We start from the raw sequence: 15544 nt of genomic DNA on the forward strand, positions 1-15544 counted from the left end.
TATGGTAATAACATAGCATTAAAACAAGACAAAATAGCTATCTTCAATAATGTGCAACTGGTAAAATCCCACGGCACATTTGACATGCTTGATTAAGAAACCACTGTGATATTTAATGTCCTGAATTTTGATGCACGCTCTCCGTAAATACCACCGCGGGTGGACAGACTGCAGACTCAAAGGGATGTACGCCTGCTTGCAGGTGTCAGGAGCAGAAGTGATACCCTCGGTGTGTCTCTTACAGATGCCATTATAGATCTATTCAGGGCCACTATGGCTATTTACACCACGCAGGTCCAGTAACCCGACACCTCTACCGAAGGCTTCCTGAGTCACGTTCACAGTCCCTTGTTGTAGCTTTCTCTTTGCAGAGTGACTGTCATTCAGTACGCTGCTCCTTCACAAACATCAACCGTGTCTTCTCACCTAACCGTCCGCCTTGCACACATACGCACAGTCTTAAATCCCCATCGTCATGGTGACATGGTTGTTAAGATGAGCAGTTGTCTCTGGCTGCTCTAAAGTTGTTTAGTGTCGCGTTGCAGGATGCGTGCTGCCATGCCAGCATTAGCCTCATCCTATCCAGTCTTCTTGGAACTGATAATACATGTGCACTGATGACTGGACAACGTCCTGATGTCAGACTGGCTTTAACCTGGACTTGTTTTCTCATGACGGCCTTCTTTGGTCGGTGTCTGATACTCCTACTTATGTGACGTTACTAAACTGACTCAACATATGATACATGTACCTGAAGAGGATCCAATCAGTAATCGCTGAAATCGCCCCCTCCCTAGGGCTGGGCGAAATGGACCAAAAGTCATATCTCGATATATATCGATATTTTTTCTGTGCCATAATTGGGGTTTCCCCCAAAGCATTATAGCATAGCATCTCTGTTAGCTTCATTTTTTTTTCTGAGGCAACCCCTTAAAAAAACAGTCAGTTTTAATACGAAGCCTCGTGCCAAATGTCACACAGGTACCTTTATTAACAGAGGTCTGCACAATATCAAAATGTATAAAACAAATGAAATAAAAATAAACTGCCTGAATACATAGAATAAAAATGCTTCTTGAATAAAATAAAACAAATATCCCTTTCCTGCATAACAATTACATTAAAATACACTGTGTAATTAATACAATGTAGACAGTAACAGGCAGACTTTTCCACTGAGGTTGACAGTTGTGCAAATAACAAAACATTTGTGAAAATCTCAAATAAAACATTGAAGTCAATTTGTCACAAAATAAGCTATATCAAAATCATTAAAAAAAATGTAATTTATTTTTTTTTAATCGATATAAACGATATTGTCTCGTACCATATCGCGTTTGAAAATATATCGATATATATTAAAATCTCAATATATCGCCCAGCCCTACCCCCCCCCCCCCCCTTAACTGAGTGTATAATCACAGTCTGATTGTAGTGTGACAGTTCTGATCCTGGTGTTTGTTTCCGTGTTTGCGCAGGTGTGCGTCTGGACCGGGTTCGAGGTGGCAGGCAAAAGTACAAAAGGAGAATAGATGCAGAGAACAGCCCGTATCTGCAACAACACAGCACCTCACCACAGAAGAAAACATGTAAGTGATCAAATAAATCTAATTAATTTCCTCATGCTGATGAAGCAGGTTCCTATTTTCTTGTACTTACTGATGATTTGGCATTGATCATCAATCAAATGCAATATTAACATGTCAACGGTCCAAGGACTTTGGTTGGGTCATACCTGACGATTGAACTGTTTTTAGAGCCATGTTGCCTCCACAGGTGATTGTCTTAGTTTTTTGTTGTTGTTTTTTTGATTTAACGTGCCATTGGTGTGTTAAGAAAATTTTGGAAATGTTCTTTACTTCTGATTGATGCACATGGCTTGAAAAAGGTGACGCACACAAACGATTTCATTCACAGCACGTTTTAGGTCTGTTGCACTGAAGCCTCCCATGCGTGCATGTAATCGTCGTACAGTGCAATGCAGAAGTGTTGATAACGGGGGATCCTCCTGCCAAGTGTCTCTCATCTAAAAAAGAATGCTTGTTGTAGTACCTGTGTGGTTACATATGTTTAGGGTGCAAACGGTCATTGGGAGAGGAACCATTTCAGATGATTAAATGTATATCACACAGGCGTCACGAAACACGCAAAAAAAACACTACTGACCTGTGTCTCCGGTAATATTTCTCACCTGAGTCGTTTTTGCAAATGTATAGAATGTGAGCGAACAGGGGTGAAACGAACAGTGGGAAAGAGTTGACTCCAAAAAGAACATGCTAACTGGATCGTGATGTCATTAAATTATCTTAAAGCAGCACTATGTAACTTTTCCACCTTAATATAATATTTCCAGAGTCATTGTGATGGTACATCAACTTCCAACAGGTTTAATGACACCTCTGTCATGGTCTGAGGGGTCTGTATCGCCCTCACTGGCACTATGTAACTTTGAGGAGCATGGTAGGAACCCTGCCACACTAAAAAACTACACATTTTTACGGCTTTGACTGCTTTACGGCATACGTCACTTCCCCCTCCTTCCCGATTCGTAGTCAAGACGAAAGCTGGGCGGGGCGTGGAGCGCAGAGCTCAGCAGAAGCTGGTATCATGGCCGAAGCAGCGAAAAAAAACGAAGAAAATAAAAGTTTTATCGGAGGAGGCGAAAAAAAGAAGGCGGGAGAGTAACAAGCTAAATGCCAGGACGAAAGAAAAAAAAAATGCCCGGACAAGAATAAACATTGGCCCCGCGTTCACTCGCTGGCGTGAGATGAAAGACGAGGAGGGATGTCCGACAAGAGAGACAGAATTGTTATGATACAAATTTAAATGTAGAGTTCTATGTTCAATAAGAATCAAAATTAGAATGTTTTCACATACAGGGGATTCGTCTTGGGTTCTAGTATTTTTCCGGAGAACTGTAAAATTGTGCAGGGCTGATCTGCAAAATATAAGGAATGGGCATTCAGTTATTCACAGGTTATAACGTTTTTTTTAATTTTGTCAGTAAGTATGCTGGACTAGCGTATGAGTTTGTAGTTCGGGGCGCATTATCTCGCTGAAACAGCACAGGGGGGCGAGGGTGCTATGACTTCACTAATAAAACCAAGTTGAACTTAGTGATTTTCAACATCGTCATATTATATTGTTTAGCCAAAAGTAGATACATTACCTCTTCGCTATCCATCCTGCAAACGACCGCTGAAAACAGAAAAGTAGCTTTGAAAGTCTGTCCCGTTCATTCACTATCAAAACAAATGCACGTGACGGGGACAGGAGTTTTCCGGCAGTACGCGCTGGTGCTCATGGGAAACGTAGTGTTCTTTCTGGTAAAGCACTACCGCTTTTGTCCAAAGGAGCCGCCAAACTCAACAAAAGCTGAAAGTTACATTGTGCTGCTTTAATTTAACTTTTAGATAAAGGCTTTAGCCATTTGGGGTTAAAAGTAGTTAACGACACTTGTTAAAAGCAATGAAATAATCAAAGTGTAGCGTAATGTTGTGTTTGGTGAATGAGTGTTCCTTCAGAAAAGATTCACTGGCAGCAGGAGCCAATAGAAAAAAAATATTTATTCTAAAAAAAAAGAATTGATAGATGCATCTGTGTTAATGTGCCTGTATGTTAATATTTTTATCTTTTTAAAAAATCTAATAAATACGCATGATCATAATTAGGGCTGGGCGATATGGACCAAAAGTCATATCCCGATATTTTCTAGCTAAATGGCGATACTCGATATATATCGATATTTTTTCTGTGCCATAATTGGGGTTTCCCCCAAAGCATCATAGCATAGCATCTCTGTTAGCTTAATTTTTTTCTTAGGCAAACCCTTATAAAAAAAGTCAGTTTTAATACAAAACCTCGTGCCAAATGTCACACAGGTTCCTTTATTAACAGAGGTCTGCACAATATCAAAATGTATAAAACAAATGAAATAAAAATAATCTGCCTGCATATATAGAATAAAAATGCTTCTTGAATAAAATAAAACAAATATCCCTTTCCTGCATAACAATTAAATTAAAATACACTGTGCAATTAATACAATGTAGACAGTAACAGGCAGACTTTTCCACTGAGGTTGACAGTTGTGCAAATAATAAAACATTTGTGCAAATCTCAAATAAAACATTCAAGTCAATTTGTCACAAAATAAGCTATATCAAAATCATAAAATGTGCCTGTATGTTAATATTTTTACCTTTAAAAAAAATGTAATAAATACGCATGATCATAATTCAAATTTTCATCTAAAGAAAAGTTTTGTTAGTAATAAAGTCTGTTTCTGTAGTTTCTGCAGGTGGTGTGGTGGAGAACAAAGTGGTTTCTCTGCTGCTGGTCGCCGAGCCAGAAGGCATCTTCGCCATGCCGGACCCGACGGTACCCGAGAGCGACATCAAGGCTCTGACCACTCTGTGCGACCTGGCTGACAGAGAGCTGGTGGTCAACATCGGCTGGGCCAAACACATCCCCGGTAGGACTCAGGCTCCAAGCACACTGCCTCACTCGCTCAGACGTTCACTCAGACAACCCCACTACTCACACAAACACGCACACATATTAGGTCCACTAAGTCTGTAATCAGATCAGAGGAGGGATTGTTCAGACTGGTCGTTGCCAAGACACTCACTGGCAGCTCAGAGGAGGGGGGGGGTTTGTTGGCTACACTGTTTGTTGTCCGTCAGTCATCCTCTGTCTGTGTGTGCACTCTAAATTGCGTGCCATGCCCTTGCTGGCCGAAGCGTGTTCCCACAAGAACCACATGACCAGTGGCCACATGGAAGTTTTAATTTGCTTCCTGGGTCGCAGCCGTCTCCCTGCACAGTCTAAATTACGGAAATCCTTCTGGCTCTTGGAACGCACTGAGCTTGTCCTCTGATACAGGAATAGCGGAAAGGATGTCCGGAGGTTTATTTCTTTCTTTCTTTTCTGTAGATGAAAGGGTGGAAAGTGGATGGCAAGTGCATTCTGACAGCTTAGTGGCATTTAGATGCCGGTATTGGGCTAAGTCAGTGGTTGCCATCACGTGCAGCAGAGGCTTGCACCGTGAATATTTGACTTTTTAAGATATTTTGGCTAAAATCAGAGTAGACAGACAGGATTATACAAGTGAACTCTAATGTCTTTGGGAGAGTTTTTGACCTTATTTAAGTAACTGTAAGCATTTTAAGTTCTCTGAAAATCACTTTTTTTTTTTTTAAAGAGTGGGAGGTAGGCTTTCTTTTCATTATTGATCAGTCTGCCCACTCTCTTCTTTGTCTATTTGATCAGTCACAGGAAAAAAAGGCGAATCTCACAGTAATGGCTGATGTCCAAACAACGTGATTTATTGAAACATAATCTCAGTCTCGCTGTTCTCAGTAATCTGAGAACAGCGAAAATGGAAGAAGAAATTAGCATTTTTTCCTGTGTGTACAATTTCTGTTGACTAACGACCGTTTGATGAGCTGGTAAGACGCTTCTTGCATATTATGAGATATATGAGATGAAAAATTGTCTGAACAAAAATGACTTTATTTGTACTTGCACTGGTTATCTTGAAATCTGCAATGAATTTATTCATTTATTTAATGTTATACCACAAAAATGTACATTTGTTTAAATGTGTTTGTCATGGAGAGCTGAAACAATCATTTTTTCTGGATTCTAGTTATCTTTTCTAGCATAAAACTTTTATTAAGGAGGTAATAAAACAGGAGAGTAATAAAACATAAGATTAATAATTGTTGTGTTTAACTCCCCTTTTCCAGTGATTGGTACCCAAGAGACACCATCACCGTCCTTAGTTTCCCTTCCATCTGCTATTTTTATCTTTTATTTTCCCTTCAAACTACGTTATCAGATATGTTTTCCTACCCAAAACACAAAAGACGATAAAAGCACCTGGGTTGTTTTTTTTTTCGTTGATGTCTGGTCTCTAATATGGTTACAAAACAAACAAGTGCATGTGTGTGTTATCGCTTCTATTTTCAGGTCTGTATTTCCTCCAACAAAGTGATATGAGGAAGCCATTTAAGTGTGTTTTGTGTCCCTCATAAGAATTTCAATAGCTCCTCCTCCTCCTCCTCCTTTGACATTCTCAGCCCTTCTCACCCGTCGGCCTGCTACCGTCGGCCTCTTCTCCCCAGTTTTTTGGCTCTTTACTGTCAGCGCACAAGACAGATGGAGTCTGACGGATGGGTGTATATTTGTAGCCCTTTGCCAGTGAAAGATTCTGCCGCGGGAGCGGAGCAGCGGTGAGAGGCAGCAGATACCCACCTGAGGGGGAGATGGAGAGGAGGAAAAAGGGGACAGAGAGCCATGGTTTTTATACACATGTCAAACACATTTTATTCAAGGTTCTGATATGTCACCAAAAATACCAAACATGCAAAAGAAAAGAAAAAGTCCCATCGTGAGGAAGAAGGAAAAGCTTGAAAGGAGACGTCCTACGCAGCAGTTGATGATCAAAGATCAAAATCACTTGTGACAAATATGAGATTTTTGTCACTTTTCAATAGTTGTTTATATTTTTTTTTTGGTTTCACAAAAGGCTCAAAAACAAAACTGGGATTATAGTTTTTTTTTGTCTTAATGGCAACTTTATCATCTGGCTGATTATAAATGTAGAAAATTGCAGTTAATTAAAACCAAATTTTTTAAATGCGTAGACTCAGCTTTTTTGCTTTAACGTTTGATATTCTGGAAATGTTTTCACTACTTTTACAAATGCTTCAATGCAGGACGAATATGCATATTCTAAACCAGGGATCGGCAACCCGCGGCTCTAGAGCCGCATCCGGCTCTTTAGCGCCGCCCTAGTGGCTCCTGGAGCTTTTTAAAAAATGTTCGACCTTTTTTTTTCCTTTTTTTCTTCTTCTTTTTCTTTTTTTTCTTCCTGTTTCCTTTCCTTTGTAATCTCAACATTTCAACTTTTTTCTCGAAATTTTGACTATTTCCTCGACATTTCAACTTTTTTCTCAACATTTTGACTTTTCCTCAACATTTCGACTTTTTTCTCGAGATTGTACTTCAACATTAATCTCGACATTTCAACTTTTTTCTCGAAGTGCATAATGAAAAAAAATCTTCCCCTAGTTATAACTAATATAGCTACATGCAGCATGTGTTGCCTTCATTCTAAGGCTTATAAAAGACTTTTCATTTTTTGCGGCTCCAGACATATTTGTTTTTTGCATTTTTGGTCCAATATGGCTCTTTCAACATTTTGGGTTGCCGACCCCTGTTCTAAACAATAAAAACAACAGAGCGATACATTAACGGATCCACCGTCCTGTAGCATGTCGTAACTTTTCTATGATATTATTGCACCGTTACCTAAAAAGCCTGTTCTCCCAGTGACACAAGACATTGTGGTTGACATCACTGATCAACCTTTTCAGTTTATATCGAAAAAGACAGAGACAAAAACAGTCGGAGGCAAACAGAGGGAAGAAAGATGTGACCAGCGGAGATAAAAGGAACAATCACAAGGACTTGATGAAGGGAAACAAAAGGAAACACTGGACAACGGCATTGTTTCGGTGAAGAGCCGAGGTAGTGGAGGAGACCTGGACAGCTGAGCGGCGACAGGAAACAAATGAAAACGGTAGTTGGAAGAGACGCGTACACAGAGAAAATGGGTATTTAAAAAAGAGTCTGGCCTTTCCTGGCAGCGTAATGGCCGTGTCACATCTGCTCTGGATGAGTGGCAGGACACACAGCCCCCATTGCTGGGAGATACAGGGTCCTGGGCGTAGCGTCCCAGGCCATCTGAGTTCTTTGCCCAGGGGGAGGTGACTGTGATGGGGCTACTGTCCTGCCTGCACCCCCTCCTCCGCGTCCACTCTTATCAGGCAGATTGACAGTGATGCGGCTGGAAGTCTGAGGGCCAGACTGGCAGATGAGCTGGCTAAAGACCAACTGCCCTCTTTGTTTTTTTTTCTCCCTGTCTTTTTTAGTCTTTGATGCAAGTTGGCTGCCGAATATATGTGTGTTTAAGACGACTGTGGGGTGACTGCCGCGCTGACATGTGAACTTTAGCTGCGTTTCCATACAATTGTCAAACCGATGTGGAGAGTCCTTTTGAAATGTTGCTCAGAGCAAAATGGCACATTTTCATTATCTTGTTAGAATTGAACGAACAAGGTTGCGTACTGTTGTCAGAGAGCGGCATAATAGGCTGGCTAAGAAGTGACGATAATAAACGGAGACAAATTTAGAAATTGCCCTGTTCCATCTCTGCTGAATTCGTTTGAAATATCTTTTATTGAAGGTTTAACTTGTATTCGTCCAAACAATCTATCAGTAAATTGCTGGAGATTGCATCAAACACGGGCTCATGCAGGCCCCCCTGATCGATGGCCCTGCAACGAGAATACCGATCCCTATCGACCAATGAAATTCGGCACTGGCGGCGTGTCCAATCAATCGGGGGACGATAGTGAGGAAATGGATGCCACTGGCGTCGTCACGGTGATTTTAAAGAGCAGTGGATCCTGATAACAATCACCGATGGTGTCAAAAATACCAACTCCTTCCCCTCCTCCTCCTCCCCCTGCTCCTCCTGCTGCTCTGTAAAATCATCCGTTTAATTACAGTAAACGTGTGTGTGAGGGTGTGTATGCAGGTGCTGGTTAGGGGCTTTAATCACACTCATGTGGGCTGTAATTGTCAATCAAAGTAGGGTGTGTCTTACGGAGAGTAATTAAATGTACCGCCGATATATTTCTTTTGTCCTTCGTTCTGACCTTTGCTGCGTGGCCCCGTCAGAAGCGAAATCATTCTGCCACAGGCATATTTTCCACAGTGACATTAATATACATGGATAAGCCACCCTAAAACCTCATTAGCAACATCATTCGTTATTTCTGCTGGACTTGGGGGGGAGATATTTCCACCAAGAATACTTAAGAAAATGCAAATTTGGAAGATGTAGCCTGTGTTAAATTTGAGGATTGTTTGGAATTGTTGGAGGCGTGAATTTCAATATGGTTGCAGCCTGAAGGCAAACAGCCGCTGAGAGGAAACTATGAAAGGACTCGTGACAGAGTCAGAGTCAGAATTACTGGGATTTTCATCCCTCGTATCGACCAAACTTCAACAACTCTGCGTCCTGTACCAATACCTGAGATCATATTGAAATGTATGCGACATAATTTGGTCAAAAGGCCACAAACTTCCTATTTTAAGCATATTTTTGCACTTTGCTTTGCAGCAGATGGTTGCATGGTCACTTTTATTAGACTATGTGTTATTTAAAATCTGTCCTGCAGCTCCAAGCTATCTATCAAATGTAAATGTGGCTCTCAGATTAGACTTAATAATCATTAAATCACATCATTGTTGTGTGAGGGAGCACACTATACATCATCTGAAAACTTCCATCACTCAACACAGAAAACCAAGGTCACACTAATACACACCTAACTGACGGGAAAATAGTGGACTGGTAATTTTATTCATAAATATGTACATTTTCTGCATTTGTAGTCAGGTCACAGACCCTTTTTGGGGCGAACACGGTCTTGCTTTGTCAGGGCTTTGACAGGTCCGGATCGTCAGAACACGGCACTGTAGAGACGGTAATACAGAGGTGGAAACATGAATTAATTCTGGCCCTGGATGGCTCAGTGGGTTGAGCGCGCTCCGTTTACAGAGGCTTCTGCCCTCGAACAGGCAGCGGAGGTTCGAGTCCCGGCCTGTCGCTCTTTGCTGCGTGTCTTCCCCCCTCTCTCTTCCTGTTTCCTGTCTGCCTACTTTCCCAATAAAGGTCACTAGTGCCACAAAAAAAAAAACATGAATGAACTCATTACATGATCCTTCGTCGGAAGCACCCTAAACATGTGTGTTAGTGTGTTGTTTTAAGTTTTTATAGATTAACATTGGATTACTGGTTGTGTGGATGATGTTTACAAGGGTTTGGTAAAGGCAGAGCCACTGTTTTCTGATGGTGCATTCAGTGACAAATAGGAATTTCGATTACCCAATTTCCAACCCTGACATATGGAATAACTCTTGTAATATAATCTGTTTTGCTCCCATCCTATAAAGCAGTGGTTCCCAACCTTTTTTCCTTGGAGCCCCCCCTACTTGTGTCTAAGACCAGCAAGCCCCCCCCCCAACCCGTATACTAGCAGCAAAAGAGTAAAGTTATTCGTTACAAACCTTTAATTGAAAAAATGAACATTAATTATGTTTTTTTGATACATTTCTCTTTGGTTTACCCTGTACTTAGTTTTTCTCACCTTCCTTTTGTGTCACCAATGTATAAAATACGCACAAAAAAATAATTGCAAGGACATACAAATATTTCTGAAAAATGTCTCTTTTAATATGAGAGCAAATTTTGTTTTTAATTTTTCCTTTAACAACCTGTCGGAGTAGTAGTATGATTAAATGTTGAATAATGATATAATAATACGTTTTTAAGTTTTTATCCTGATAAATAACTTATTTATGTATTATGTATTTTAAAATTACCAAAATATATTTCTAAGTGGGTTTATACAGACTTGGATTACTGTATTCCATTAGGTGTGTTATTATGATTTTTTATTTATTTAACATGTGCAAATATAATTTTTACAACTGCATATCCTCAAAGCAGTTTCGCGCTCCCCCAGAGATCTCTGGCGCCCCCCCAGGGGGGGCCCGGGCCCCAGGTTGGGAAACACTGCTATAAAGTATTAAAGGTGACTCTTTCTTTTATACCTCTTTAGGCTTCCCCTCGCTATCTCTGGCAGACCAGATGAGTCTCCTGCAGAGCGGCTGGATGGAGATCTTGATCCTTCGAGTGGTGTTTCGCTCGCTGGCCTTGGATGACAAGCTGGTGTACGCAGAGGACTACGTCATGGACGAGGAGCAGTCGAAGCTGGCCGGGCTGCTGGACCTCAACAATGCCATCCTGCAGCTGGTGAAGAAATACAAGAGCATGGGACTGGAGAAGGAGGAGTTTGTGGTCCTCAAAGCTATCGCGCTTGCAAACTCGGGTACTAAACTTTTCGTATCACAGAGATTGGGTGCATTATATGTTTTAATACTGTACCTTAAATTTTCAAATTCATCTCTCTCTTTAGACTCCATGCAAATAGAAGACTTAGAGGCAGTTCAGAGACTCCAGGACGTCCTTCACGGGGCTCTGCAGGACTATGAGGCGGCACATCACCCGGAGGACCCTCGCCGCGCGGGCAAGATGATCATGACCCTGCCTCTCCTCCGTCAGACGGCCGCCCGCGCCGTCCAGCACTTCTGCAGCATCAAACAGGACGGCCGCGTGCCTATGCACAAGCTATTCCTCGAACTGCTGGAGGCCAAAGCCTGATCAGAACACAAGCAGCCATCAGTTTCGTCCTGACCAAGAAGGTTAGGATGAGAGGAAGGATAACGGGTTACGGTAGAGTTTGACTCTTTTTTTTTTTTTTTTAATTCGTCCATTTCAGCTTTGCATTTGACAATAAAGTCATAAAGAGGCTGGAACAGTTGGAGTCAAATTCCTCATACTTCCTTATGAAAATTCAAACTGGAGTGGGAATCAAAGCAAATTAGCGTAGGCCGTCCGTCACTCACATGAGTGTGCTGACTTGCTTTAAAGGATGAAGGCAGAAAGGACCTACAGCGTAAAGCAGAAGAATTGCCTTCTATAGATATTTACAGTATAATGCCAAACATTTCTTTTTTTTCTTTTGTTCAAAAGACCACCTGATACTTGAAGATCCTCGTGGATGATTCTGTCCATCTTGAAGCCTGTAAAATCAGCATTCTAGTGCGTTGGGAGAACCTTTCATGATTTGGTGTTTTTATTTGTTCTCTTTGTATAGAAGCGTTAAATGTTTCCTAATAGACATGTGATTTTATGTCTTGTTCAAGACTACAGATGAATTTTAACGAAGAATACCAGCAAACGTCCTCGATTATGTCGCGTTGCTCGTGACGTTCACACCTGCTTCTATGCTCTGTTTTGTGTATTGCAAAATGTCAATCTGAACGCTACGCTGATGCGCGCGTGGTGAACGGGAAGCGAGGAAGCCATCAGCGTCTGATACAACCATCAGTTTCCTCCTGGTTTTAGCCGAGAATATCAGGGAACGAGTACTTAATACCATGATGCAACAGCAAAGTAATATTTATTTAACAGTGGCTCTGTTCTGTTCGTTTCTTTTACTTATGGATAAGCAATTGCAGTGATTTTTTTTTTTTTAAGAGATTTGTAACTGATATCACTAACATGTTTTTGTTGTTGTTTTGTTATTTTTAAACTAGTTTCTCTGCTCCAGCACTGATACCTACACCATATGACATGAAAGACAGCTTAAAGGACAATGATGTAAAGTTGCGTAAAAGAAGACGATTGTGGCTTTATATAAAAAGGCTGCCATGTCTTTGCTATGGTAGATATGTAGGGTTACAATGTGTGCACTATATTTTTTTTTCTCCCCCTTTTAGCCCTAAAGGTGTGGGGAACCTGGTGATGGCGCTCTGTTCATATTTTAACGTGTGTCGTTTGAAGAGTCGTGAAATTTGTCTTTTTGCTGCACATGAATGAAAGGATTCAATTTGGAAGGAGTTTCAGTCATAAAATGTCCAAGTCTTGCCCCCTTATTTAACTTTAAAAAGTACTGTGACACTATAATCTACATATTTTTGTGATGGGATGTTCAGACGTTATCAGTTTGAATATTTTTCATGTTAGATTTCCTGTATGTACATGTCTTATGCCAGCAGAGATGTTAGAAGACAGGAATAGCCTTTTTTTTTTTTTTCTGGGTGAGCAATACCGCGCTGTTTTTATTCTCAGGTTGATTTTTTTTTTTTTTTTTCGGGTTGGGGGGGCAATAAAGACAAAACCCTTAATGCAAAAGCTCACCTGAGTGTCTATTTCCTCCCTGAAACCAAGGTCTGGGGCAAGTTCATCAAGAGCTGGCGGGTGGGCGCAGTCTGGTCGGCACGGCTATCCTTGCGATGGACTGTCATTCTCACGTAGGGCCTATTATGGCACATTTAGACACATTTAGGCCATCGGAGCCCAGTTGGACGGAGATTTATAATTAACAGCCATAATGTAATGAAGTCTTAACAGTGGCCCCGGAGAGCGCCGGTCATCAGCTGCCTGCTGAGGCTCAAACATGCAGAGGCATCCAGCTCATCGCTTCGTCATGCACTGATCCGGAGAGATACAACCCCATCTCTAATATACTATTTATAGTAATAATAGTCCACCAAGGCTTTATTGTTATCCCCTCCATTTACAAGCTGTTGAGCCGCTTGATACATTGTTTGTAATGTACATGTTGGAGGGCTTGAGGGCATTTTGTGACTGTTATCAATTAATTTGTCAAGTAAATCCTCTGTAATGGCAGTGTGAGTGTCAGTATATGAATAACATTTAAAGTCGTTGAACTTAGTGCCCACATAGAAGTCTTTAGAGGGTTTCAGCAGCTTTTGGACTGCAGTAGATAATGATCTTTGTTTATATATGACACTGCATACATTCTTTATGTTTTTTTGTGACCTCTATTGAAAGTGCAGTGACAGAAAATGTTATAAAAATATTTTTAACAATGAAAATGTAATTGGAAAAACACTACTGATAAATACTCTGGAGTGAAGACAAGAGAGCTGAAATAATGAAGACTGATGAATTGATAGAAATACAGATTAAAAAGCAAAAACAAACCTATTTTTCCCGTTGTCCCTGTTTATTTTTCAGCAGAAATAAAACTTTTTTTTTTTTTTTAGTAATTCATCTTTGATTAAAAGTCACTGAGCGCTCCAGGGGATTTGAATCAAGCCGGAAGATTTTCACCACTTCAGCTGGCGGTGAGTGAGTTAGTGATCTTGAGTGATATACTACACGTGTCCGTATGTCCCCCTTCTTAGATGAGTTAGTACGTGTCCCGTGGCTGCGTAGTTCGGGCGTACTTGTGATGGATGAGGCCCAGAGGAGATGGGCTGTAAAAAGGGCTGATTCTGGCACTCAAGGGTGAGATCACTTCCTCAATAAAAAAAGCATTTTCTCGAATGATCACAGCAAGGTATGAATGCTGATTAGGGTATTAAATGCAGGAGAGCTCCTCCGTAAAAAATAAATAAATCTGATGAGATGAGACTTAATGTGGGAGAGGCCTTTGATACAGAGCACCGAGGTCTGATACCGGCGACCAGTGGCTACAGATTTGAAGTTAAACAATTCGTTTTCTGTGTAGTTAGTCCTTAAAGGCACTGTATGTAGCAACATCATTTCTGATCACGTGGGGGCAAATACAAACAAGCAACTAACATAACTTACTGATGACTGGGGACACATGAACTTTCTTGAGATATGCTGCCCCCACTTGGTCAAAACTGGTATTGCTAAATAGAGAAATGGAGTAAAAAAAGCTGCTTTCTGAGCTGCTTCTTCTCAGCTCTGTCTATAATGGCTGGTTTAAGGAGGCGGAGCAAGCATCTCGACTCCAATCCACTCCTCGTTCTGGTTTTACTTGTTCCTGTTTATGAAGCTACTCAGGCCAGTACTACTCGTGGCCACATGTGGGGGTGTATAAAGTAGATCTGCTGTGGGAGTGGGGGTGGGCCTGTATGTCTTGTAATACCGGTTTGCTCCTGAACAGCTCAATGAATGACTTAATTTTATACTTATACTTCATAATGGGTCCCCATTATACGACGGAGTATTAGGGCCAACAAAAAAACAAAAAAAGGAAATTACGAGAATAAAGTCGTAATGTAATGAGAATAAAGTCATAATATTACAAGAATAAAGTCGTAAGATTACGAGAATAAAGTCATAATATTACGAGAATAAAGTCGTAAAATTACGAGAATAAAGTCATAATATTACGAGAATAAAGTCGTAAAATTACGAGAATAAAGTCATAATATTACGAGAATAAAGTCGTAAAATTACGAGAATAAAGTCATAATATTACGAGAATAAAGTCGTAATATATTATAAATATATAAATATAACTTCACAAGATGCTCAATATTCCTCATTTTAACACAGGGAGAAGAAGCTCTTCCTGTTAGAGTTCTCATAAATTATATTCTCATAATATTACGACTTTATTCTCGCAACATTACGACTTTATTCTCGTAATGTTACGACTTTATTCTCGTAATTTTACGACTTTATTCTCGTAATATTACAACTTTTTTCTCATAATATTACGACTTTGTTCTATTACGACTTTATTCTCGCAACATTACGACTTTATTCTCGTAATGTTACGACTTTATTCTCATTATATTATGACTTTATTCTCGTAATTTCCAATTTTTTTTGTCTTAGTTTGGCCCTAATACTCCGTCGTACCATTAAGAGAAAGATACTGAAAAAATAGTAAAACAGCTTTACTTTTTGCATCTAAAATATTGTTACTTCAGTAAATAGCGGTCACAATTCTAAATAAAACACATAAAAATAGGCCCGAGGTGCGGGTCTGGACTAGTGATAAGGGGCTCTGCTTGCACAGAGACGTCCCTCTCTGCTCCCATTGACAGGAGGAACTCGCTGCAGACTGTGGAGACAGTGGAAGTTGACTCCGGACCAGTAACACGTGAGCTC

General features: G+C 40.6%; 1 protein-coding gene across 3 annotated transcripts in view; it reads left to right on the forward strand.

The window, feature by feature from the left end:
• LOC133464624 (estrogen-related receptor gamma-like) overlaps positions 1-13648 on the forward strand; it is a 39713-nt gene extending 26065 nt beyond the window's left edge. For all 3 annotated transcript variants that reach the window (XM_061746706.1, XM_061746705.1, XM_061746707.1), the window contains 4 exons: positions 1479-1589; positions 4292-4474; positions 10701-10970; positions 11058-13648. In XM_061746706.1, the coding sequence (XP_061602690.1) occupies positions 1479-1589; positions 4292-4474; positions 10701-10970; positions 11058-11302 (809 nt within the window). In that variant the 3' untranslated portion in view covers positions 11303-13648. The remainder of the gene's footprint in view (positions 1-1478; positions 1590-4291; positions 4475-10700; positions 10971-11057) is intronic.
• The last annotated feature ends 1896 nt before the right edge of the window (positions 13649-15544 follow it).

The sequence above is a fragment of the Cololabis saira genome, chromosome 18 (assembly GCF_033807715.1).
Source record: "Cololabis saira isolate AMF1-May2022 chromosome 18, fColSai1.1, whole genome shotgun sequence".
NCBI classification, from domain to species: Eukaryota; Metazoa; Chordata; class Actinopteri; order Beloniformes; family Belonidae; genus Cololabis; species Cololabis saira.